General features: G+C 39.4%; 1 protein-coding gene across 17 annotated transcripts in view; it reads left to right on the forward strand.

Moving 5' to 3' along the window:
• c2cd5 (C2 calcium dependent domain containing 5) overlaps window positions 1–27,524 on the forward strand; it is a 36,277-nt gene extending 8,753 nt beyond the window's left edge. For 2 of the 17 annotated variants that reach the window (XM_058644668.1, XM_058644667.1), the window contains exons 9-28: window positions 1,614–1,702; window positions 5,232–5,340; window positions 11,687–11,801; window positions 11,934–12,032; window positions 12,147–12,258; window positions 12,355–12,434; window positions 13,200–13,386; window positions 13,470–13,634; window positions 15,559–15,699; window positions 16,222–16,285; window positions 16,375–16,436; window positions 17,606–17,704; window positions 18,602–18,691; window positions 18,780–18,858; window positions 19,149–19,235; window positions 21,536–21,568; window positions 21,836–21,967; window positions 24,017–24,210; window positions 24,294–24,440; window positions 25,428–27,524. In XM_058644668.1, coding sequence (XP_058500651.1) covers window positions 1,614–1,702; window positions 5,232–5,340; window positions 11,687–11,801; window positions 11,934–12,032; window positions 12,147–12,258; window positions 12,355–12,434; window positions 13,200–13,386; window positions 13,470–13,634; window positions 15,559–15,699; window positions 16,222–16,285; window positions 16,375–16,436; window positions 17,606–17,704; window positions 18,602–18,691; window positions 18,780–18,858; window positions 19,149–19,235; window positions 21,536–21,568; window positions 21,836–21,967; window positions 24,017–24,210; window positions 24,294–24,440; window positions 25,428–25,544 — 2,201 coding nt within the window. In that variant the 3' untranslated portion in view covers window positions 25,545–27,524. Of the gene's footprint in view, window positions 1–996; window positions 1,222–1,613; window positions 1,703–5,231; window positions 5,341–11,686; window positions 11,802–11,933; window positions 12,259–12,354; window positions 12,435–13,199; window positions 13,387–13,469; window positions 13,635–14,958; window positions 15,004–15,558; window positions 15,700–16,221; window positions 16,286–16,374; window positions 16,437–17,605; window positions 17,705–18,601; window positions 18,692–18,779; window positions 18,859–19,148; window positions 19,236–19,336; window positions 20,112–21,535; window positions 21,569–21,835; window positions 21,968–24,016; window positions 24,211–24,293; window positions 24,441–25,427 lie in introns of those variants that run through there. The other 15 variants (XM_058644673.1, XM_058644672.1, XM_058644666.1 and 12 more) reach the window with 13 other exon arrangements.
• Window positions 27,525–27,805: the final 281 nt, after the last annotated feature.

Consider the following 27,805-nt stretch of genomic DNA (forward strand, 5'->3'; position numbering starts at 1 on the left):
CGTCTGTGAGTGCCAGTGGCAGGGCTTTTTTTGTAAACTTTGATAACAACACAAGTAAGGGCTTGGTGGAACCTGGATCATTATATTCCCAACAGAAATGTTATATTTGTGGTTTAATCCACAAATATAAATTCTTCAAAAGTAAACCCTGTTAAAATTGCATAAAGAATGAGTTAAAATTACTTGGTAAGCCCCTTTAAATATTAGATTTTTATCTAATTATATCATAATCATATCTTCTTCTTCTTTGCATTTGTCTTCATCTCCAGGTTGCACCTGTTATGTCAGGTTGTTGCATATATCTTCAGATTTTTAAAACAGAAAGGTGCATTACCGCCACCCTTATTGCACTGCTGTTGGTGCGCAAAGAATTCTTGGATATGGTCGGCCGCAAAAGATACACAAATATATCCTTCAAAAATGAATTAGCTGACGGTTCATGTGACAATTAGGACAGCCCGCAACACAGTGCTGTAGCGCATTTAGACGACATCTGGATAACAAATGCACACTTGGAGGAAGCAGCCTTGAAGATTGAGACAGAGCTAAAGTATACACTCACAGAAACAGAGCCAGGGGAAAGGAAGAAAATTAAAGCGAACAGACAACAACAAACAACAGTGTTTTTCTAAATACTGTTTCAAGGCTCCCAAAATGCAGTTTGCATGTGACTGAAACACCAGAACAACAAGGCTACCAGAGATGGCAGACTTCACCCCATTCATGCAACAAGCCCCTGTCGGCCTCTGTTGGTCATGTTGGCAAGTGCGGAAACACAAACGGACACACACACAGAGCCACTTAAAAATGTGGATTCACGTTCACTCGTTTCTGTGTGGACTGGCCCTAATCCAGACACATCCCTTCTTTCCATACATACTTACTCTGTCCTTTTGTCCCCCCCTTTTCTTCTGTTTACATTGATGCTTATTGCTCTATCCTGTTTTCCTCTGTGCACCCTCCATGTTTTTTTTTATTTTTGAATGTGCTGGACAGAGAAACCCCAGCTAGTGAGATGCAGGCCCGGCATCTTTCTCTGCCCCAGCTCCCCCATCCTCTCTTCAGACAATCTTTACTTCCCTGGGTCTGGCTCACTGGGCCGTGGTCCCAACACTGCCCTGAGAGCTGCCACCCCACCCTGTATCTCCTCCATCCAGTCAGACTCTGCCCTGCTGAGAAAGAGTGTGTCTTTCACTGAGGACCTACTGCTGGCAGCCTCTGGTATAGTAGGACTGCTGTGTGTCTTCAAGTAACACAACCTTCTAACAGTTTTGCTCTGGCATCTCTTGTGTGTTGGTATCTGGACACATCACACCCAGATTGACTTGACTGGAGATTTCAGAAACATTAACAACATATGCATGGTATAACCGCTCAGAGCAGAAACACTTGGACTGATTCCTGCAGCATGTGGTTTGATGGAGTTGTCAGGTGAACACAGTCCTCACTCTCGGTTCAGTAGAGTAAAAGAAAATGCTTAGAGTTGTCTTAGGAAGAGTGAGGTATGGTATTAAGGTGCACAATATCAGCAATTGCTATAATCGTCTGAAAGTGTGGCATTTCTTGCCTTTTGGTTAATGTGATAAAAGTGATGAACTCTCCTCCATGATCAGGTATGGGCAGTGGAGGCAGTGCCGGCAAAGAGGCGGGACCTCTGAAGACCCTGCTGCGACAACAGACACAGACAGCCCTTGAACAGAGGGTATGATCACATGCTCACACACACACACACTCACCTTTCATGTATTTAGTTACTCACTGTATGTGGAGACATTTGAGACTGAAACGCACTGTTTTATTTCAGCTAAGGCTTTTGTTGAAGTGTCATTTCACTTGGATTTACTTTAACTTTTATGCCAAATAAATAAAAACTCAGTTAATGCTTTGACATGTCTCAGATGTATGCACATAAGGCACACAAAGCTTTCTTTGACCCTTTTCAAATCTGGCATTACCATCCTTTCTCAGTGGTCGTGTGGAATGCTCTAAGTTCAGACTCCAAATCCATCCTGAATGTGTCCTTGGATCCAGTCACAAACGACAGTGGTTGGAGGGACACTTTTGTCCACATTCCTTGAACTGCATGAACACTGTCTGTCTTCAGGACAGATGAGACAACTTCCCCAGCTGCTGTCCTCCCAATAACACTTTTTTATACTCAGCACTCACACATTGATTTATTTCCAACCCTGTCACAATATTAACACTAATCACCATGTGATGTTTGGATAATGGTTTAAACACAGAGCTCTGATTCACTCAGCTCCTCTCTGTCACTCACACAGACACACAGATGCACACTAGGGCTTTCACTTTTTATCAAAATGTTGGACAACCATTCAAACTTGGGTAGGGATTTTCCAACTCGGACCATAAAAACTAGTAATGCAAGTGCTTTCAGACTGTGAGGTAATTATCAAGTTGTTCAGCAGAGGGCGCTGTGAGCCCAGTTTGTCCTGCATCCACTTTGTATTTGCTCCTCAAAAGAGGAAACAATTAAGTAACGTTGTTTTATGGTGACAATGGAGGACAAAAACAAGCTTAAATGTATTTTAAGTGGACAGTCTTGACAATAAATCATATGAACATGTAGAAATAATTCTGGTTTTATGCCATCAATGGCAGAGTAACTAATAAATCAGCATACTTTGCTGTTCACTAGATGGTGCTGGTAGAGCTAACTGTTAACGTAGTCAATGCATCACACACAGCCATCTGTTGTTTTTATGTGTGTTTGTGCGGGTGTCCGGGAGGTGAGAAATATCTGAATATCTGCAATTGTAAATTTTATTATGTAATATATAATATATGGTTGAGCATGACGTTTGTTTGTGTGAATAATTAAACACATTAGTCCAACTAAAATCCTGCTAGTCTTAGTCGGTCTAACATACCTGGATAATGCAATTCATAGTCTGATTGATCCTGCATCGAGTTGGACATAGCGTTCTGCAGAAGTAGAAAGGGACGATGTATAAACCGCAGTACTGTTGTACACGATGGCATCGGCTAACAGCAGATATGAAACGGACGGACGGACTACGGCCAATACATTTTCTCCTCTACATATAAACCCGGACCCTGCAAGTTGTCCGATTCCCTGTCTTAGAGGGACTACGGCCTTAGCTCGTAGATTAAACTGTGCATGTAAACATGCAGAGAGTTTTCAAAACTTTGAGAAGATAATGTTCTCAAATGTCTTGTGTTATCCACAAACCAAAATTATTCAGTTTTAATTATTTCTTTGTTATATGGAGCAAAGAAACCAGAAAAAAATGACATTTAAGAAGCTGAAAAATCTGACAACTTGGTTGCACTGTCCACATGAGGTCAGACTACTGAGGATGGATGTTAATACCAGGTCTGACTTGGGCCTGTGTTAGACAATACTAATTTACACTTATGAGATGGGAAGTGGGTCTGTGTAAGAGCAAGTAATATTCCCTCTTTTTGTCCTCTTGATCACTTGTGCTACATCAGGGAACGTCCTCCTCTGGGTTATTGTTAAACGCCAGGGTATGTCCCAATCAGTGTGACACTTCCTCTGTCAACCTTTCCTCTTAACACCCTGACCTGCTGACGGCCACCATCCAGTCTGAATCGGCTCCTTACCCTTCCCTCCCTGATCTCTGTAGAGGGACGGGCTGGGTTGAGTGACATGGCTTCCTCATGTGTCCTCACATTTGCTTGGCACCCACTGTGCTCTAAAGGGTTTACATGCACGTTGGGTTGAGGGCTGGCGGGTGGGGGGGGGGAGGCTAAGAGTTGTGGTTTCCTCAGGTTTTGAAAGAAGGGCATGTGACTGCGCGTGTGTGTGTGTGTGCGCGTGTGCCTTCTAGTTACTCATATGAAGTCCCCCTTCTGTCTGACTCCTTTTCCTGAGTGTGTTTCTGGTTGCTCGGGAATGAGCATGGTCACCTCATCACCTCTTTCTTGCCTCTGTAGTCTGAGTAGAAGATGTCAACCATATTAGTATATTGGACAAGAATAAAACAAATGGCAGTCCCACACCTGATTTTTAAACTCTAAAGCCCCATCTCCACCAAGCAGTACAGTTTGGTTCAGATTAGTACTTGACACAATTATTTGCATTTCACTTGTCGAAAGTTGGGAAAATAACTGATCCATACTATCTCACATTTGTATATGGGTATCTAGTAATGTTGTTTTTGATCCAGGTTCAAACCAAAAAAAGGATTGCAATTATACATGTTTTGATACAAATCACTGCCTCTCTGATCAAACTTCAGCTACTCAATTTTGCCAATAGCTATTTCAGTCCATGCTTGCATCACTGGTACACTCTTTCATCACCCTCTCATCAGCGTGAGGCTTGTTGTCCCAGCTTTCAAAATCAGGCAAAATCAGTTAGCTGCAGAAGATGGGGTTTTAGTTACGCTTTAGCAAATGATGTCTTAAATGTTACGTGTTCTTGAATGAATGAATTAGCAGGCTGTGTTGTGTCGCTACTGTATGTAGTTGATACAGATATCGCCATCCAGCCATTGAAATGCAAGTCAGGTCAGGATTTACCATTCCAAAACGTACAGTAGCGAGCTGAACTGCACTGCACTGCTTGAGCCAATCCATCATTGCATGATTGGTAATCACAGCAAACCTCAAGGTTTCTGTAAAGTTGGTATCCCTTTAACAGAGAATGATTCTAACAGGCACAGAAAGTCATTTTAACTTCACTTGTGAGTGATTGCATGGATTATGTGTGTGTTTGGGTGCCCTTCAATTTAACTTGAAAGGATTGAATAAACCACTTAATCATTGATATTGAAAATACTTAATATCAGTCACTTTCAGATCTATTTGAATTGGGGAATTCTTGCACGGGGGAACTCTATCATATCTTTTGCTGCATGCTTGCACATTTACTAACATCAGGTTTGCACAGTTAAAGATGCACTATGTAGCATTTGGGACTTCAAAAATTCAAAAGCCGCTATTGGACATTTGAATCTTTTTAAATATGCCTGTTTTGGGAATTTGTAATATTTAATTTGAAGTGGACTGAAAACATTTAAAGCTTTTTACGATTTTGTATCATAAAAAAAAAAAAACAAAAAAAAAAACCTCATCTCTTTCCAAAACTGCAAACTTAAACTCAGACACCTGCATATCAAATTAAATCATGACATTTAAAATATTGTAATCAATCAAAACTACACAGGAAAAGTGTTTTTTCTCCAATACTCATGACCACACTTGTTTTCTTTCATCAGGAGTTTCCATTCTTCACTTTAACATCTTTCCCACTGGGTTTTCTGGTCCATGTCGGTGGAGTAGTCAGTGCCCGCTCCGTCAAACTACTGGACAGAATACACAACCCTGGTGAGTCCCACACACAAAAAAACACAAGTGTCCTAATGTGTCTCGTCCATTGTCCAAAACGCTATCAGTTAGCTCCTCCATCGACCTACAATATTGTGTGAGTGTCCAGTCTTGCCGCAAGTGGGTGTTAGTTGATGCTGCCCCTATTATCTGCCTGTGTTCCACTCTGTTTGACTGTGTAGATAAGTTGTGTTGTAAGACCTCAGTTCTCGAGTCCTAAAGTGGGTGAAAGCTGTTCCTGGTGGTCACGCAGCTTTGCCGCACTTTGGCGGCAGTAATCTCAGTTTAGGCAGTAATCAAAACAGTGAAAAACACTTTCATGAATGGGGCAACTTTCACTTTATGATTTGACTGACTGGCTGTGTGTAATCTTTTGCTGTGCTGGTGATGCGATGGTTGTGTCTGTCTGTGTTTGTGCGTGAGGTGCAGCCCCCCCCCCCCCCCCCCCCCCCCCCACCCCAAAATGAGGCTTTGTAGTGGTGCATGGCTCCAATCTGTTGCCTGCTGCTTCTGTTGTGTGATGATGATGATGTTTGGTGTTTTACATTTCTCTGCTCAGCTGATCAGCTTCTGATTTGTGTTCACTTCTAGTCTATTATTTTGTAATGTAAATTTAAAAAAAAAATTAGATTAACATCGACGACAGCCAGATTATTATTCATTAAGTGAGTAGAAGCTGTTTAAAGGTCCATTTATTAGCCTGAGTATTTTTTTCCATTTGACTAATTTGAATCATGGATTCTGAGAATTTAGGGAAAGTGGGGGTGGTGCTGATGACTGTTTGCTGGGTTTAGGATAAGCATGGTTCTTTTCAGACGTGGACAAGGAAACAAACATTAGTCACTCAAATCTTTTACTGCTAAACTGCAAAAAAGTCAAGCGTCTGAAATGCTGTCTGCACTTGTGCAAATCTTATAGTTTGACTTGGAAACCATTCTGAAGAGAGCCCTGTTCACTGTTGCTGTCGTATATTAATTACAGATCAAAGTTACAGCTGTCCTGTGGAGTTTTTTGACCGATTTTTTTGGTCAATTTACCTGTGCGTTTGATAAGAATTTTGCACAGTGATGCTCACTTAGAAGGCAAAACATATGAAGGAGATGATGTAATGTAATTTGGTTCATTTAAGTCTTAACTAAAGTTAAGTTGATGGCTTTAAAACACAACAATTTTGTTCAGGTTGAGTGATTTGACTAAAATACCTAATTGCATTTTTCATGAAATACTACAGGTATATTGCAAAAGAGAATTACTTGATTGGGTATTATCAATATACTGACTACTATACTACAAGGATGAGAACTTAAAGATGTCAAATGTGAATTATTTCTAACATTTATGTATTTAAACTTGCATAGAACATAGTAGGGACGAGCCGATACCATACTGAGTATTGATATTGGTCAAATACTGGTCAAAATCAGTGGATTGGATCTCGGAAAGAGAACAATCTTAAATCCAATAGGGCTGCCACAAACGCTTTTTTCGATAATTGACTATTCACCGATTATTTTTTCGATTAGTCGGATCATATGTAAATTGCAGTTTATAGCTCCAGCATGTTGATATGGAAACGATTAATTGTTCAGCCCTACTTCCAAATATTATATATTATTTACAGATGTTTTTAAAGCAGTTTATAATCTCAATAATACACCTAACACATGCAAACTCCACAGGCAGGGCACCTTCTCTTGTACTAAATTGAACTGTTTCTGCATGTTGTTTTTTTTAATGGCTGGGTCTTTATCCCTCTTCTCTTTTCCTTGTCAGTCTTCTTCCTGTATGATTGTTTGAGTAGGCCTGAATTAAGTTGGTGTCTGCACAGTGACTGTGAAGTGCCGTGTGACCTCTGCTGTTGTCTTGTGCTTGTTTGTTAGACTCTCTCTTTTCTTTTTCTCTCTCTCTCTTGTTTTCTGTACTAACGGTGTGTTCTGGCCCAGCCTTGGGTAACACGCGCTCATACAAACTGCTAGACTGGAATAGTATCACTGCAGGTATTTCCCCCCTTTTATAGCTCTTACCCATGTGAGCAGTGGCAGCTCAATGAAGTTAAACATCTTTAAATGCATCTAACACTCAGACCAGCCAGTCTGTTTATGTACAAAGAGATTTAAAAAGTCTGCCTGAGTTACTCGCTGAGTTCACTGAGCTGCCATTCTCCTCTCTCTAATCGGTGTGAGTGTATGCTGAGCTGATTGGAGCATGCGCTGTGTCCCACCCACCCCATCCAGCCTGACCTGGCTGCCCCCACCCCCCCCCCCCTCTCCTCCCCACCCCCAGCTCATCCTACTGCATGGAAGAGCTGCAGCTCTTCCCTAATGTTGTCCCAGCGCTGTTTCTTATGCTTTCTGAATCAGCATTGTGGTCAAACCTGTCTAGACCAGTGGAGGTTTAGGAGGTTTACTCAGTGACTAAGAGCCACTGACTGGGCATGTGCATCCCTAACTCACTGGGCCGTATTCATACTGGGGGGGGGGCAAGCAAAGGAGGGATGGACGGATGGATGGAAAGCAGACTGATTGGATGGGTGGCACTTGAGGAAAAATGAATGGGGCTGTATGATTGGGGTGGAAAGAAAGAGCTGAGGTTGGGGAATGTAGAAGGACACTCTAACTTTGAAACTAGACTAGCTTTGAAAGGACTCTGGTGAATGAATATGGCCCTTCCCTGCCCATGAGAGTGTACATGGTCATGAGCGTGCACGTTGGTGAGCTTGTGCCTGTGTGACATGCTGCTTCTGATTCAAAAGTGCCCACCTTGTGGGCTTGATGCCTGACCATCAACCACTATTTATCATCTCTTCACTTTCATCTCCAATTCTTTACCCTCTCATTCATTCATCTCCTCCTTCTCAACAGGCAACTGAGTGTCTCTCTCTCTCTCTCTCTCACTGGGGCTCTGTCAGCATGTCATGTCAATTAGGGATGCACGATATTATCGGCACGATATTGTCATGGGCCAATATTGACCATAAAATGCATTATCGGATTCAGATATCGGCAAACATGCCAAGATTCCTGGACTAATGGCTTAAACAGAGGCTGCTAACTCTTTCACTTCTATGCTTGTGCCTTCTCCAACTTCTGTAGTGAAAGGTGTATATTGTGTAAATATTTAATAATTTCATGTTTTACACTTTTCATTATCTTGGTTTTATTGATATTATCTTTGTTTTTATTACTATTTTGGATTTGTAATATGTTTTTCCACATTTGTGCATGCCACTTTTTGACCCCTGACCTTGTTGTTGGATCAGTAAAGTAAATTCTGATCTAAGCTATCTTTCTTCACAAAGCACAGGTGTGCAAATAATAAAAACTAACAGACCTCTCCTGTCTGGAAATATACTAGGGATGCACAATGTTCTTGGCACGATGTCCGTATCGGCCAATATTGGCTTTAAAATGTATTTTTGTATATCGTCAAACACGCCGAGTTCCCCCCGATATGACTAATGAGCAATGACTTAAACAGAAGGCTTAATAGGCTGCTACCTTCTTCTTGTTTTACTTGTGCTTGCAAAAAAAAGTATATATACATTTATATATATACCAATATATATATATATATATATATATATATATATATATATATGTATGTATATACGTGTATATATACATATATATGTATATATATATATATATATACATATATACATATATATGTATATATATATATATGTATGTATGTATATACGTATATATATATATATATATATATATATATATATATATGTATCGGTATCAGTTTTCAGATATATCAGCATATGGTGCATCCCTAATGTCAAGGCGTCATGAGGTGCAGCTCATTACTCTAAAATAGCTTCCTTCATGTATTCGGTGATCCACAACTACCTAATGAATTACATGAAACTCGTCAACAATGGTTAGACTAAAGCCTATGTCACACATAGGTGGGTATTTTTTCTTCCCCCCAGTTTTAAATGTAATCTTGTGAACACATGCCAGATTCTCTGAAACCTCTTCATTCACATGATGAAAACACAAAAAGCTCAACAGATATAACCCTGACTGTAATGTCTTGTTGACCAATTAGAAGACCTGTGCACGCTGTCCACTTAGTAATGCTCATACTAGCACAAGTTGATTTCGTACACAATGTGATGTCACAAGCCCAAAACTCTGTTTACCCTGTTGCCAGGGAGGTTGTGAAAATCTTTTCTAAAATGTGCATTTTCAGAGATTTACAGTAACCTACGGTTTGTTTGTATGAAAGATCAAAACGCACAGAAAAAAATACCCACCTATGTGTGGACTGGGCTTAGTTTAATAGTCGTGGTATAATTTTAGCAAAGCCTTGTAATACTTTTAAAATGCATCCATGGCTTATTATAATGATAATCCTTTTGATTTCAAATCCTTTGTCGCCAGGTTAGGAAAGTCTTTCTTCATAAGGAGGGGCACTGTCTTTTATATAATGAATCTATAAAAACAGTCATTAAAGGGGACATATTATACCCTATTTCCCCCATTAAAATAGTTCCCTGGTGTCCTAATGAACATGTCAGTGACATGCCTTGGTCAAAATACCATAAGGATGAAGCATCATAGCAGTTCAATAACCCTGCTAAGCCCGCCCCTTTCAGAACGCTCGGTTTTCGTGCTTGGTCCCTTTACATGCAAATGAGACACAGGCAAACACACACCCACTTCTTCCAGGGGGTTTCTGATTTGTCCTCGTTACAGCGCTTTACAGCTCTATTCGTCTCCCCCTCCCTCCACTAGTTCTCTGACAATATCAACATGGCAGCGTGCGCAGAAAACAGCCAGAGTGCCGTCACAGGAAGAGACGTTCTACATAAGGATCGAGCCGAACAGTGCCGAACTGTTAATCAGTTAAAAACACTTAGGAACAGCACCACTGATCGCCAGCGGCGCGCGGCGAGCTGCATAAGCTGGCGCTGTATGTTACTGTATCAGACCGGTGACTATGCTCCGGAGACCTCGTCACCGCGCCACCGCTGATCGCCACCGCCGAGCGGCGAGCTGCCTAAACGCATACAGCGGCCGTTTAGGCGGCTCGCCGCTGGCGATCAGCGGTGCCGCGGTGGCGATCAGCGGTGCCGCGGTGGCGAGGTCTCCGGAGCATAGTCACCGGTCTGCACCGGAGCTGGCGATCAGTCGCATACAGCGGCCGTTTAGGCGGCTCGCCGCTGGCGATCAGCTGATTTTCACAGAGAGTGCAGCACCTCTGCACAGAGAGTGCAGCACCGCTGATCGCCAGTGGCGAGCGGCATAAACTGCCGCTCGCCGCTGTATATGTGATTGTATCAGACTGAGTCTGTGCTCCGGTCATGGAGGACGTACTGAACAAATATTTTTAATTAGGACGTCTCAGAATGGTCAGTTATGAGCTCTATGTGACCTTTTCTTAACAACGTGTGTGTGTTTGTACGTCGGTGAAATACGTCCCCTGACTAAATACGGCGACCGCTGTCTAGTGCGAACACACGTTTGCTGACTTTATCCGGCACATTAGCTTCATATATCAAATCCTCTGTGGAAGTTTGTGTAAAACACTGTGCTCCACTATGCAGCCACGAACAGCACACTTGTCCCTCCGCGTTGACATAATACCGCTCTTCCTCCCTCGCCTGCACTCTCGCAGGGACAAGGTGGAGCTAAGGTGGAGCTCTCGAAGTAAACTTACTGGTGGGGCGGTAACATTCGCGGTGAAATGCGCATGCTGACGTCATAAACGCAGGGAATTCAACATCGAGTGTTTTATCGCCTATACTTACACTAAGGGGAACCACGAAAACATGACGGAGTATTCTTTTTCCACACTTTGGTGACTGGTAGGGCCCCCAGAGTCCCAAATATAAGTATTAAAATGGTTAAAAAGTTGATTTTGCGTAATATGTCCCCTTTAAGATATTCTTTCCACACCACTTCAGCTGGTGCCTGTTGTTTACACTGTTCTGTTAGTGTAGCTGACTAAAGGGAGACGCAGACAAGAGAGAGACCATGTTTTTTTCTTATAGTGTAGGAATGTCACACACATCGATTGTCATCGTCATAAAACATTCTAATTGTCTCTTTGTTTTTACAGAATGATAGTTGGTTTTGGCTTGCTTTATTATACATTTTAACCCATCAATCATCAGAAAATATAAATTGTTATTGTTTGATTATGCTGTGGTAAATTTGTCAGATTAGACAGCAGATTAGATGCAGACTATTTGTAAACCGTTCAATTGAAGAGGAGTCTTAAATTAGTTGCTAGTTTTAAAGATTTTAGGGTTTATGGTTTTAGAAGATGATTCAGTCAATCTAGAAATGAGTTGTGGATTTTGTTTGACTCAAAGTTTTTTGTTTTACAGACGAGCCAGAGACTCGTGATGCCTGGTGGGAGGAAATCCGTCAGGAGATCAAGTCTCATGCCAAAGCTCTTGGCTGCCATGCTGTTGTGGGCTACAGTGAGAGCACCAGTATCTGGTATGTAATAGTAAATGACTTCCCACTTATCCAACTAAACTACAGCCAGTTTTTTGACCAAACTGGCTGTCTCCTGTCCTCATCACTGGCAACTTCTCTCTCCCCTAATGTCTCCATTTCTCTTCAACACAGTGAGGAGGTGTGTATCTTGTCAGCGTCGGGCACAGCATCCATCTTGAATCCCAGATACATGCGTGAAGGTTGCCTAGACATCGGAAACACTGATCACAGGTTGTTTTTGTGTGAATCTCTCTGCATGTATAGAAAATGTAAATTAAATATCCGTACGTACAGGATGGACGGAGTCATGAAGGCTAATACCACAAGGTGCGTGTTGTTTGCCAGGTTTGAGGAGCCGTCGCCTCCAAGCTGTGGTTTCTGTCACATCCCGTACGATGAGCTGAACATGCCATTTCCCGCTCAGCTCACATACTGTCACCACTGCAGACGACAAAAGGTCTGAAGACGTGATGCATATAACTTTGGTTTCCCAGAAAGAAATTGTTAGTGAAAAAGTAAGTTGATTATTTAAGTTGTTTTTTTTCCCACAAAGGTTCCTGATGTGCTCTTCACAACAATTGACATGCCATCTGAAGCAGCCGTCTCAGGGAAAGGCTGCCTTATTCAGGCCAGGTAAGAAAACTTACAGTTATAATCTGCATTAGCCCATTATTACTTCTGAATGGAAATTTGCATATTTTGTTTGTTTGTTTGTTTATTTATTTTTTTTTTTTTTTACTTAAATATACACATTTTTCCTCCAGAAACTTGATAGTCAGTAAAGCTTTTTTTGCTATGCTTTTATTTGACAGTTTAGTTCTTTGATTGTCTTTTTCATGTATTTAATTCTATACATTATTTTTATTCAAAATATGTAAATGCTCTGCATTGTGGACTTATAATGCAGATTGGTGAAACAGTAAATGTTTATTGAACCCTGGCGTTCAATTTACATACATGCATTAGCCTGTCATAAGACTTATTTTAACATAGGCAGCAGTCAGGAACCACAGCTCTGACCTGCTCTATCCTCATATCACTAATACCACCAGTCATGTTCTTAGCAGAGGTTTAGTGGTTGTTCCACACATTTCACTGAAAACATTGTAATTATAGCTCCTACTGTGTCTTTTTCATGTTATTTAGTTGCTCATATATTTTGTGGCTTTTTTTTAAAATCCTTCATGTTTTTATCTATAATATTCATCTTAATTTTATTTCATATAAATAACAGAAAAAAACAAAGAAACCTGAACACAAATATTTTCTTTCAATTCAAATTGTACCATTGATATGTGATGATATTCTCCAGTAGATCAGCATAAAATTGAATTCATATTCAATATATTGATCACACTGATCAATGTGAGTTAACTGCAGTGTGTATTGTCTTCTTAGGCTGTGTCGTCTGAAGAAGAAAGCCCAGGGAGAAGTGAATGCTACGGTCATCTCCAACCTGCTGCCTTTCATGGAATACGAGCTTCACACTCAGCTGATGAACAAACTGAAGCTGCGGAACATGAACGCTCTGTTTGGCCTACAGATACAGATCAGTGTTGGGGAGAACATGCTCCTGGGTCTGGCTGTATGTACAGTATATTTGAGTTTAACATGTTTTTTGTTTATTTTCCTGCAGCCTTGTCCCTGATAATCTCTGTATGTGTGCAGTCTGCCACAGGAGTGTACTTGACAGCATTGCCGGCGCCAGGGGGAATTCAGATTGCAGGGAAGACTCCTATTGACCTGAGCAACGAGCACCACATCCTCACCATCCAGAAAAGGATCAATGACACTATAGCCAAGAACAGAGAGCTTTATCAAATCAATCCTCCGGTGAGACGCACAACATACACTGTGTCTTCAGTACAAAACATTTGTTGCCATAATTAAATGAATTAAGTCCAGTACATAAAGATGTCAACAATTCTCACAACGGTACAATACGGTACACTATTTATTGCGCTACTGTGATAGTAACGTATCTCTGAGTAGCTGGTGTGTGGTGAATGAGATGCACTTTGATTGCTTGTGGCTCTTTAAAGTTTTGCCTCTTTATAGAGAACTAGTTATAGTGTTTGATAATATGTCTTTGGCAGGATTTTATACTTCGTCTCCATCATATTTACTAACAACCTAAATCCAGCAACCTTAAATATTTTTGCAAAATGTGTAAAAATGTATAATGTATATAACATTTTGAAGTCCTCCAAGACATAAACATAATACTTGAACAAACCTTTAAAGGTTATTGATAGGCCTGGGCATTATATGTATTATCGTGACAGACATGAAACAAGATATGGTCTTAGATTTTGAATATCTTCATATAAGGATATGTATCTGTGAGGACCTTTTCTGGTTTTAAAGGCTGATAATCATGATATTATTTATTATGTTGAATACATCAGTGGATTGATTAAAAATACATGAAGTCAAAAAAATTATGTTTATTATATTAGTCTTGATTGTAAGCCTAATAATTTGTTATATTATAGCAGCATTTGACTATATTTATAGGCAATTTCATTGTTTTTAACACATAAATATCCGTCATTTGTTATTAAAAATCCAAAGAACCCTAACTAATAAAACATAAGGAAATATTGGTTTGATTTATATTACATATATATATATATATATATATATATATATATATATATATATATATATATATATATATATATGTATATATATATATGTATATATATATATATGTATGTATATATATATATATGTATGTATATATATATATATGTATGTATATATATATATATATGTATATATATATATGTAATGATTGCCCAGCCCTACTAGGAACAACATATACAATACATGACAAGATATTAATATTCAAACTTGGCCTCCCAGTGTATAAGATTTAAGTGTCCACTCGGACTAAAAAGTATGGAAACATAACATTTGAAGAAAACTTTAAAAGGTTATTTATTTTGAGAGTCATTCATGACATAGACAAGGTTTGAGCATTATTTTAAGTCCAGTTGTATCAGGATAATTAGGTGCTATTTACAGAATAAAGAGTTTCCATTATTTTGGACATAATGATCTCTGTTCGAGTGTTGCTCATGTAATCATACATTATCTGCTCTCTGTGAATCCTGATAAACTTACCCCTCTCCTCTCTCTCTGGTCATTAAAGAAATTATTTGCCCTGGACCCCGAGGTGTTCGGCGGCATAAACATGGTACTGAGCACGCTAACTTTATGCTGTGAGACGCAGCAAAGCATGACAAAAATAATTCACTCTATTAATCTAAATACTGCACCACCTTTACCATAACTGAGTAACAGATCTTAACTGGGGACTTTGGGAACAGGACAAAGTGTAATCCACTCCAGATTAAACCACTATAGACTATTCCACTCATTCACACTCTCACCTGTATATTTTTATTTTGTCTGCATTTGCACCACTCCATACTTTATACTCCAGATTTATAGTTGAATTAACACCAGTCGTGTGTGTGTGTTTGTGTGTGTGTGTTTGTGTGTGTGTGTGTGTGTGTGTGTGTGTGTGTGTGTGTGTGTGTGCGTGCGCGTGTTCGTTCGTGTTTGTGTGTTTTATGGTTCAGCTGACTGGGTACATGAGTGAGTTTGAGCATGTGTTGCGTTTATTAACACGGTCCTTCTACTACAATCAATAACAGCTGTGAGGTACAGGAGTGCAGGGCTGCTGTGGTGATGATCTGGTGCTCACGTTGACCTCCTGTACACTCTGAGACCTTGCATTTGTTGACAGGAACTGACTGAGGAAGTGGTGGGTTCTCCAATCCCTGAGCCGAGACAGCGGTCCAGACTTTTCCGCTCGCACTCGGAGAGTTCAGATGAACTGTCAGAGCTGGACCTGTCCCACGGCAAGAAGGATGCCTTTGTCCTGGAGGTGAATAAATATGAAGATAAATGAGATACATATAGTATATGTATATGATTCCTGTCTGCCCATCACATATTTGTCAATCCTATATCTTAGAAGTGACTCAAGCAATTTTTTTCAGATTTTACACAAAAGTTGAGGATGAAGTTTTTTGACACAAAGGTCAAAATCACAGATGTCGCACAATACATTTTTGTGAATGAATGTGCTAATTATGACACATTTTCTGACATTCAAATTGAACATCAACTTAATTGTGACAATATAATGTTCTGGAAAAAAGGGAAGCATTTCTGGCCACGATTTAACGCCGTGAAGTGTAACTTAAGCACTTTTTGTCAAGTGTAAACCAGAGTATGGGTAGTATCTAGTAATGTGTTTTGCTGATCCAGGTGCAAATCTTCACAGTTTAGAGCAAAAATATTGACACACACAGGCTCTCAGCCCACTTCTTGGCATTTTTCAAAATCAGACAGTTAGCCTCAGAGGACACTTAATTGATAAGTGTTGATTGTTCCTTTTCTACAGATTGATGACACTGATGCTGTGGAGGACATCCACTCTCTCCTCACTGATGCCCCTCCCCCACCTGGTATGTAGACAGGGAATTAACAAATATGTATAGTAACTCTGTCAATTTCTGTGGCTCCTAACTAACGTTATTATTTCTCATGTCTCCAGGTTTCTACAGCTGCAACACTGAGATTATGCCTGGGATTTGCAACTGGACTTCAGCAGTGCAGGTCACACTTCACATCATCATCATCTTCAACCATTTAAAATGATTTTTATAAGTTACAGGCCACTTTTAGAAATGTACACACACTGTGTAGTTGTGTATGCTTGGTGTTCTGTTTACCAGTTAACATACAGTATGTTTTATGGCTGAGCAACATAGCTTATAAATAATATATAAACCTATTTTAGGTTTTTTTAGGATATAAATCTGCATACAGCTTGTTTCACTGCACTCGTGAGAAGTTTTCTTTTGAGATGTTGATCTCAAAAGTGAGTGTCAGTACACTCTAAATTAATCGTCAACTATTTTGATAATCGATTAATCGGCTGTTTTTGAAGCGTTTTTTTTAAAGGATTTAAACTAGTTCCTCAGATTTTTCAGCTTCTTAAATGTGAACATGTTCTGGTTTCTTTGCTCCACATAACAAAGAAATCATTCAAACTGAGTCGTTTTGGTTTGTGGACAAAAACAAGACATTAACGAACATCATTAATACCAAGTTTGAGAAAGAATTATCAACATTTTTCAACATTTTCTGACAGTTTATGGACTAAACAATTACTCGAATAATCGAGAAAATAATCATTAGCTGCATCCCTACTGTAAATACACTCTAAAATAAAATGTCTACTGTTTATTATCTGTAATACATGATCTAAAAGTGTACTTATTACCTTTCATTTTCGACGATACCCGGTTTATTTCTCTGGTTTTTTACTGTTAAATGAAGAATGTGTTAGAAACCATGAATATGGTCAAATTCTGCTATAACATTACATTACATTACATTACATTACATCACATTACATGTCATTTAGCAGACGCTTTTATCCAAAGCGACTTACAAGGGAATTCAGTACAACCTGCCAGGGGTGGAGTTGAACTTGCGACCATGAAGTCTTTTGCACACAGGGTGCACAGGGTACCGGTCTTAACCACTGAGCCACTCCACCCCAATATAACACAAATAATTAGGCTTTAAATGTTACTGAGTTTTTAAAATATAATTTTGTCGATTCCATCAATAAATACAATATTTAGTGTATATAATATAATATTTTGTGTATTTTAATAATTTATTCAATATAATAAATATGAGGATTATGAATGTGACAGCCTTTAAAACCAGGGATTGATTATTTAATGTGACGTGTCTCTGTTACTGTCTTACAGATGTTTACGTCAGTGAGAGTCTTTAGGTTGAGTAATGTCAATCTTACGAACCAAGGCTTGAACAAGATCTTTACTGACTTGTGTGAAAATCTGCTCAAGGTAAGGAGCCACTTATTGATTATTATTGATTACTTATAATAGTATAATCTGTACTTCAGGTTGTACCATGCTGATACACTATAACTGGACTTTGATATGTATGGTAGAGCTGTTTCAACAATACTGTTTTGTTACACCTATCACAAATTCACACTCGTTCATTTTATGATTTATAATCTGCTCAGCTTTAGGGCTGCGGCAATTTATCGATTTTTAATTGATTACTGAACTAATCACTAACTATTTTTTTTAATAATTAAAAGAAGTTTTGCAATTTTTCAGTTTCTTAAATGTCAATATTTTCTGGTTTCTTTGCTTATTGTAGCAAATAAATTGTTAAAACTGAATAATTTTGAGACATTTGATCATTATTTCCATGTTTGGGAAACAGTGATCAAGGTTTTCCCACATTTTCTGACATTTTATGGACTAAAACAACTAATTGATTAATCGAAAAATAATTAATGGATAATGAGAATAATCATTAGTTGCAGCCCTACTTAGCTTTGACTGTCTCACTGTAAGAACATGAGATGGAACACAATGGTCTCTGTAAATTGTTTTGCACCACATGCAGACAAAATAGCTGGATACAGAATATTTTGAAGGGATCATGTTTTTGGTCAGGTACTGTTAAGTGTACAGGGTCTTTCATTTCATATCTGTGTGTATAATGGATCAGTGTTACTGCGTATGCCTGGGAAAGCAAGCAACATTATGTCAGGATTACTAATATAAATTATGTTAACTGTGGTTAATGTCACAGTGGTTTTCATAAATATACATGGCAAGAAAAAACAATTTATTCTGCTCTTGTATATTGCTGATATACAAGAGCTGCTGCAGAATAATGGTGATTTCAGTGGTTGTGTTTGTAATTGATTGTATTTTTTTCAGAGTTTTTACTTCAAGTTGCGCTCCATGATCCCCTGCTGTCTGTGTCATCTCAACTTCACTGTAGCAGTGCCAGAGGACGAACTCATACAGGTAAAAAAGCCTCCTACACTGCAACTCGTTTGCATTATCGCACACATGTTAGAATTTACCGATATACACCGCTCTGTCTCCCTCACAGGTTGCAGTGACAGCAGTTGCCATGACCTTTGACAAGGACCAGACACAGGAGAGGACAGCAGACAAGCCTGTCACCAAAGGTCTGTCTGCTTATTTATTTGGTGTTTTAACTCAGTTTATACTCGGGATATACTTTTCATTGGATAAGAATTTGGTAGTTAACCTTAAGTAATGCTAAGAGTTACAATGCTAAGATGGCTAATGTCAGAATTGAGTTTAGAAATACTCTCAGAAACCTAAAAAGGCTTTAAGAGTCTGTCTCACAAACAGACTTATCCTTTTAAAGCCAGGCTACTTTAAACAGTAGCATCACCTCTGTTGTGTTGCATGTTAGAAATGTAAACACCAGTTGGATTGTGCATCTTTTCAGGGTGCAGTGAGACTGAAGAGCAGCTGCAGTTTCCCTTGGAGTTGTTTGCAGACTCATCCAACACTCAGACATCATCCAAAATCTCAGGTAGCCTTTAACTGTGTTCCCTTTCATTGCTCCCCGAACTCTTCCTCCTTCTGTCCGGCTTCACTAACAGGCAATGCCCATCTCCTCCACTAACACTTCAGGTACAATCTCTTTACTCACCCCTGTTGCAAAACTCTGCCAAAATCAGCTGGTTATGGTTCGTTCAGCAGGTAAATAAAACAGTGATGTGGTGTGTGTGGCCCAGTTTGCGCTGTTTTGCTTTAAACTTAGACGCAGTGTTGTAGTAGCATCACTAAATCTTGAGTACTACAACACTGCTTAGATGATGGCGTGGTGTAGTGTGTTCTAGATGATATGTCCTGTCCTACACTGTGGCGGAACAGTTGTCAGCCAAATGAACACATTAACATTGCAATGTAAACTGTCAATCAGTGTTGGCTCAAATTGAGTGGATCACAGCACTTTCTTGACAGCAGAGTTTGATGATGCATTCAGCAGCTTCTTTCTGCTCTCCATAGACAGTGTATCTCCAGCTCATGTCTTCAAAGGAAACACTATTCAGGTCTACAGACGAGGGGATACAGTGAAATATCGTGATATTTTGCGTGACAGTATTGTGTCGCCTTTCAGACACCAAGTATTGATTTTTTGGCATATCATTTTTAAACTGATGTTAAAAAATAATGAAGCTTTTTGTGGATTGGCATAAAAAAATCAATTGATGTTTCAGTCCACTAGATGGTGCCAAGTGTTCACGCTCACTGAAGCTGTTGTATATTACAATATATGATTTGGCAAATACTTTATTGTGGTGTGTCTGGTGATTCCCACCCCTACTACAGACTGGGTGTGATTGACTGAACAACCCAAAGCATCCATTTTATTTTACATCCACTTTAATGTTTAGAAGGAGATGTAGTAGGCTACAAAGTATTCCACATTTTACATTAAAGAGGGGTGTTGCAACACCCCTCTTTAATGTCCTTTTTGGAGTATTCAAGCAGTCTTATTGAATTAAAGTTTTGTATTATTATTTTTTTTTTTTTTTGTAGTTGTACTAACTGTATAGAAAGGCACTTTAATGTGCCACAGCCTGTTCTGTAGAGATGGACTGTCTCTGTTTGCACTTTGCAGAAGTGCTTTTTTTACTGTACAAAATTTGTTTTCAAGTAGTATTTGAAAAGTTTGCCCAGAGTCGCCTTTAAGTTTACAACAGTGCCACTGAATTTGCACAATTTGCAGAATTTTTTTTTCACAAAAAATACTGTTAAAACCTTGTTTTATGGAATACATTTTGTATTTTTTGTGCTCCTTAATATTTGAGTTGAAAAATAGCAGCATTTTCTTTGACAATGCAGCAAGTAGACTCATAATACCATTTATTTATTGTATACTAATTATACAATATTGTCCACTTTAATTTCAATCACACATTTTTATTGAATCGTGCAGCACTACCTCAGACAACAATCAAGTTCTTGCATTTTGAGACCATTTTCTAACTGGGATTGGGTCCCCTGTCTTTAAAAGCCATTTTTGTAGCACACCTCATCATCATCATCATCATCATCATCGCTGTTAGATAGAAGTGGATCAGAGCTGTGTGCCAGAGAACCTGGCAGTGAAGCACAGGGATTAGATTTGACTTTACTGAAAACCCTCCAGCGAGAGTAACTTGTTACAGCAAGAAGGTCCGGGGTCAAAAAGTGACAGGAACCAAAATAAGCAAGAAGGTCATTTACAAAAGTCAGAATTTTAAATTACAAATAAAAATAGGATTAGAATTAGGGATAAACTGATACAATATTCTGTATCAATCAAAATCACTGGATCAGATAGAAATATAAAATCTGACACAATCCAAAAATCCTACATATATTGCATGCTTCACTACTGTAAAAATCATGTTGTAGGCTGTTTTTTTTTTTTCTTTATGGGTGAAAAATATTTATTACACAGTTGGAGAATTATGTCTTTGAAATGGCAAAAATGTGTTGTTAACAGCTTATTGTAGTTTATAAAGGTCTAAAATGACAGATGTATTGGATAGATATCGGTATTGGCAGATACTCGAGTTTGTGATATCGCTATTGGTATCGGACTTAAAAAAGTATTTAAGAATCAGCAATTAGAATAAGCAATATAAAATATGGAAGTATAAACAATGAAAATGATTGTTTCCATAATTTACAGCACACACCTTTTACTTCTGAAAGTAATTTGAGAAACACTGCTGTAGATAAACCATGTCATGTACAGAGGAAAATGACCCCAGACTCTTCTAGCTCTCTGTCACGTGAAAAGTAGACTTTAATTTCTTTTGTGTGTGTGACACACAGGTGTCCCAGAGAGTACCGGTGTCTCACCCAGAGGTAAGCCCCTCCTTCATCCCCACCATCTCCCTCTACCTCCCTACTACCAGAACGACTACACTGCCCTGTTTTTTGACTTCTCATCCCTTTGTCTCGGACAGAGTGATTCTTCACCACTCCCAAACCTCATCCACTTTTGTTCTTTTCTGTTCTTCTGTTTGTTTTTTTTCTGTCTTGTTGTTGTTGTTGTTGTTGTTGTTGTGTTTGTGTATGTTTGGGTGTGTGTGTGTGTGTGCGCGCGTGTGTATGTATATATGTTCTCTCCAGCTGCCTCCGTTGATTACGGTTCCTTTGCAGACAGATGCAGCACCTGGCTAGAGCTGCTTAGGCTGAAAGCTCACACCATAAGACGAGGATCAGTTAAGACAAGTAGGAGGACACAGTCTCTAGCACACTCTGGTGATCATGCCCACAAATGCAAAACGCAGTTCCACAAGCAATCCCACACTCACATACACAACACGCACACAAAGCTTGCATACACGCACACCCCTCTTCATGCATGCCGCTGGGGGGCGGAGCATCTTAAAAAAATAAATAAAGTGCCAGCTTTTTAGCTACAGTGTGAAAGTTGAAGCCTCGTCCCTCAGAGGGATCGCCATCAGCAGCTTGGCTTTGAGATGCCTGTAGCCATGGTAACAGCAAAGTGAATCTGATTTGTTTTATTCTTTTTGCACTTGCAAGCAAATCTTTCCACCGACGCACAGATCTGATGATGATGATGATGATATCTGTATTGATTAAAACGGCTTTAATGAAAAAATACGATTTTGTAAACTAATAAAACTTTGTCTGAATCAAACATACACAATATAGACAAACGTATTGGGCTACAACTTTTATTATTAAAATAGGATAGGATTTTCTGGGGATGGCCTGTGTCACCTCGTTCTAGTGAAGGGAAATCTTACTGCTTCAGCTTACCAAGACAATCACTCCAGCCTCCTGCTTTGTGGGAACAGTTTGGGGAAGGTCCCATAACGTAACTGGCCTGTACAGAGCCCTGACCTCAACTCCACTGACCACCGTTTGGTTATGAGAACAGAGACTATGAGCCAGACTCGCTCTTCCATCAGTCCATCTTACATCCGTCAGTCAGTACCTTCCCATACATACACAGTTAAAGTCATGAGTTACTTTGGCTACTGTCCAAGCACTGACTTGGAATGTATTTATTTTGAATGGTGTGAGTCTAACTCCACTACACTAGGTGATATATGTTCCCTTTCAGCTCAGTATTAGGTTAAGTATTAGTTTTCTGGTCGACCTGTTACATCACAGACCAGGATAACCTTAACTGGAGCTACAGTAGTTGGTACCATGTTGAGTATCATTCCATGTCTTTCTTACCATCCATTTACTTAAAGCTGTACATTCAGCCTCATTGTCTGGATTTTGCCATGTTTTTCTAGCTTTTGTCACCTTCTTCTGTGTACTTGCTTTGTTTATTATTTCTGGATCACATGTTCACATGTGCAGAGCTTTGTAATGTCATGTAAACGTACTAACTGTCTGACCTCACAAACTCCAAAATGTTGCAGAAAGCCTTCCCAGAAGAGTGGAAGTTCTTCCTCTTCTAATAATTTCCAACAGGCTGTAATGCTGCGCTCCACAATTCAAAGTTCTTCAGTCTCATTCTCTTCATCACAGTTCAGATTTTCTCATTGAAGTTCACAAAGTTATCCATCTAACTCCTCCCATCTCCCCAGACACGCCCATCCCCTCAAAGTTCACACCCTCCCCTATGAATTTAGAATGTGTTGGTGGTCCAGTACTTTTGTCTATGTAGTGTATCTTGTCATCGTTAAAGTATGGAAGAGGACAATGATTTTCTGCAAGACTTGTTGTGATTTTCAATCCACAGTAAGTGAAATCCAGTGTAATGTGTTGCCCTGAAGGCTCCTGATCTAATGGGACGCAAGTCACGTCATGCAAATAACGGAGCATCTTTCACACTCTGGCTCATATACATGTTTCCCTCAGCTCATAGCTGTCTCTGTCCGTCTCCATTTCTCAAGCCTCTTCCACAAATGCACACAGGTCCAAATATTCTTTCCGTGTACCTCACTGTACTGCGAAGATTGTATTCACACACGTCAACTTACACAGCTGTGCCCAGGTCTGTCCGTCTGTCTGCAGACACTGTGTATGTGTCCTGTCTGTTTGCCTCAACTGCATGACATGCATGGCAGAGTACTGCTACTACTGCATGTGAAGTCACACATGAACTTACACACACACAAATGCAAATGCTAACAGGGTTGCATTTTTTGCACGTACATTGCACATTGACATTCCTTTTGCTTCAGAGTTCACAACTGCTTTTTATTTATTTTCCACTATTTTTAATATTTTCTGGTATGTATACTTTTTTTTTCTCTCCTGTCCCTTTGTTTTCTTTTCATATCCGCTCTTCTGGACTTCTCTCTGCTCTCTCTGTACCTGCAGCCTCCTCTTTGGATCGCTGCAGTCCGTTGCCTGAGGGACGTTCCAGATCGCTGCGCTCCAACCGCTCCTTTGGGGGCGGTTCCGTCACCGTGGTGAAGATGACGCCGCTCTCTTTCCTCCCTGGGACACGCATCCTTAAATATCTGGGGATTATCAATATGTTTTTCATCAGAGAGACAACGTCCTTGCGGGAGGTATGAGCTGACATCATCATTCATCATTTCTTACAAAACATGAAGATAAACTTAAAACGTGTGCGTGTGTTTCTCCTCTGCAGGAAGGCGGTGTTAGTGGCTTCCTGCATTCGTTCATAGCAGAGGTGTTTGCGATGGTGCGAGCTCATGTAGCAGCCCTAGGCGGTAATGCAGTAGTGTCCTACAGCATGAAGGAGTGTATGTTAATGGAAAATCCACATAAGAACCAGGTATTCTATGGCACTCATGCACAGTATAGAAACACAGACTTAACATGTGCATTTACATTTACATTCACAACACATTTTAGACTGTTGTTAAAAACCAAGTTTTTTATTTATGTGCCCATGTATTTATTTGAAATATTCATGACAGTTCCACTTTGGGAATAGTGGACCAATGACAGTCTCAAAAACCTTCTATCTTATAACACTAGCCATTGTTAAGAGTGTGATCGCTAGCCAAAGAATTGTTGCATGATGAATAGAAATAGGGAGTGGGCAAATTTACATATTCATGTACATTATAAAATACAAAGTAGGTGGTTGTGTAGTATCTCTGCATCATTCATTGGCTTTTGCAGCTGCTGCTGTTTTACATAGGGTTTGTCTTTGAAAATCACTACAAATAATAAACTAGACTAGACATTCTAAATACTCCTCTGAACTCAATAAAATGCCCGGACTCATTCAGTGTCCTGGTCCTGTAATATTTCACAATTGAAGCCTAAAAATGAATGGAACCGGGGAACAGTAACACTGCTCTTACTTTGAAACAGGTACAGGATTGTTGTGTTTGTGATGCGTGTCACAAATATAGACATGTACGAGCTGTTCAGCAGAGAGAGACAGAAAAACAAACTTCATTTTTAAAAACCGCTGATTGTTGTGTGGTGTATGCAAGGGATTTGGGAAAAAGGGAATTAATCACTAAATCAGGAAGTGAGCTGACACTTATGATCTCCACGCTGCTCCCCAAAGCCACCAAAGTTATTGTTTTGAGATAGACTCTCAGCAGCAGAAATTACATGTTGTCTATATAAGGCCATGAAATTAGTTTTATTTATGCAACAAAAACAACAGTTGGCAATATAAAATTCTGAGAAACAACGATGAGTTTTAATCGTTTTAATCTTTGCAAGGAGAAGAAAATACTCTGCTATTTTTGTGAATCCTCCAAGGTGTTTTTAACGTGGGGTCTCCTTGTTCCTCCTCTAGGCTCAGTGTCTCATCAATGTGAGTGGGGATGCCGTCATCTGTGTCTTGGAGACAGACCAGGAGCCCATGTCCTCAACAACAAGCATTGGACAGACCTGCACTAGTGGAGCCACATGACACTCAGTCTGAATGAATCCACTCAACGAGCCGTCCAAATGAGTCTTTAATGCCTGCCTTACAATTCTGTGGACACAGATGACAAAGAACATGTACTCACACATACCCTCAAAAACATCTGTATTAATATAAGATAGTTCCTCTTTGTGTTCTTCTATTTAACGAGAGCAATTCTGCATGGAAAACCAATGTTAGAGTATTTAGCATCATCAATCTCAGCCATATATTTCTGCCTGTGTATTGCAGCCGTCCAGAGTGGGCTCACCCACAGCTAAAACGTCAGCCATTCCTTTGTTTTGCACCAATGACATGTGCTACGGCAGCTATGACTCATAATGTCCAGCCGAGGATCACATGAGGCAGGAAATGGACATGCCAAAAGGGACGAGAAAAAAACAAACATCCAGTCTTTCCCGCAGTGTTAGACCTTATCAGACCTGGTAATGACATTCATCCTGAGTGACTAAACACTCCTTCCTCTGAGCCAACATAGAGACGGAGATTGTCTCCTCAGCTGATTTCCACCAGTTTGCTGCAGTTTCACAGTATTTTTACACTTATCGGTGCTCATACACCACTGCCACAATAGTAACACTGATTCGCACATGATTTCTTATTCTAATTGTAAAAATGGTAAAAAAAAAAAAAAAAAATGTGTTATTTGAATAACTGGAGCTCATCTTTTTGTCTCTCATTTTTTTTTTACTCTCATGCACACACACACGCCAACATCAGACTCCTTACAAACACAAGAAATTGACATTAGATGTGAAGAAACAAAGATAATGAGAGACTGGATGGTGCAGGAGTGTAATGATTTCAGAAGATGGCAGTAATGTAGCATCATGGATTTAATCTTGACGCATCCAGGATGCATTTTAATGCCAAAGGGTTAACAGTCCTACTTCAAGATGTCCACTCAGGGTTGATGTTTGTACCAGGTCTGAATGTGCTGTAGGTAACATGCATGTCGAATGTTCATTTGTCCATTTATATAAACATCACCATGGCTTCCTGGCAGTCTGGGATATCAGTTTTAAGGCTAAAATCCAAACGGTGAAGGAAAACCTTTAACGCCATTTTGTTATAATCATGTAATCATTCATTTGTGTCATGTTTTAATTTCCAAATTCGAGTTTGTATTGATTATTGTTGATTAATCATCTTGATTGCTGTTACAGTATTGCTCGTTGCAGTATCCTGTCCAAATTCCATCAGTAAGTGTCAAATAATGATGCCACAGATTACAACCATGTTTCTTTTTGTTCTAAATGTCTGGAGTGACTCGAGTTACGCATGTTAATAAATGGATCATATACAGATGTGCACCATATACAGATGTACATATCTACAGATAGCATATTTTTGTAGAAAAAGTATTTTGATTGCTTTATCTTAAATAATAATAATTTCTATGCCATTTTTGGTCACCTTGGACGTAGAGAGGGAAACTGATATAATACAAATATGGAAGTTGCTGAAAATCTTTTTGACTGAACTACACCTGGAGCGGTGTGTGCACGTCAGTTTCTTCTCTTGATGCCTTTCACTATTAAAGTCAAATTTCACATCTTTTTGCCAAGATTATTGCATTGGCAGTTATTTACCAAATAAGTCGTACTACTGATCTGACTCTTATGCTGGAAACGAACGCATCTCTCTGTGAAGGTGCCACCTGAAACTTTATGTTCTCTAAATCAGATTTTTAATATTTTTCTATCATGAAGTTTATATTGCTCATGTTGCTTGTGCAATGAATCCCTGATGTTTTAACTGTCATTGTCAGATATTTAGTGGTACCTCTAATCTGTTGTGTGATCAGGGCTTTGTGATCAGTTTCTCATACTTGTGTGTAAAACTTGAATGTACATACTGAGATGCTCTTGTTTTAGCAGCATGCAGAGCCCACTTTTCTGTTGCTTTGAATCTGTATGTTTGCCTGGTAAGTCTCAATACACAATAAACTCAAACCAAAATGCCTCTGTTTGTCATCACTGATAACGTCTGAATCATGCCTATACATATGTTTTTTATGAGTTGTGTCTCTAATGTCAGAAATGAGTGAAATCACCATGGTGATGCAATCAAGTTGTCGATGTAGAAAAACAAAAACCCATGAAATGAAAAAGTTAATTCTCACATTTGGAACTACTGAAACCATTGTTGATTCAATCATTAATATCTGATTGATCTTAACATTTCTGGCAATATGTCAGTGTGTTGTTTTGTTTATCTCATTTTCATTGACTGAATGTCAAACC

The sequence above is a fragment of the Solea solea genome, chromosome 12 (assembly GCF_958295425.1).
Source record: "Solea solea chromosome 12, fSolSol10.1, whole genome shotgun sequence".
Classification (NCBI taxonomy): domain Eukaryota; kingdom Metazoa; phylum Chordata; class Actinopteri; order Pleuronectiformes; family Soleidae; genus Solea; species Solea solea.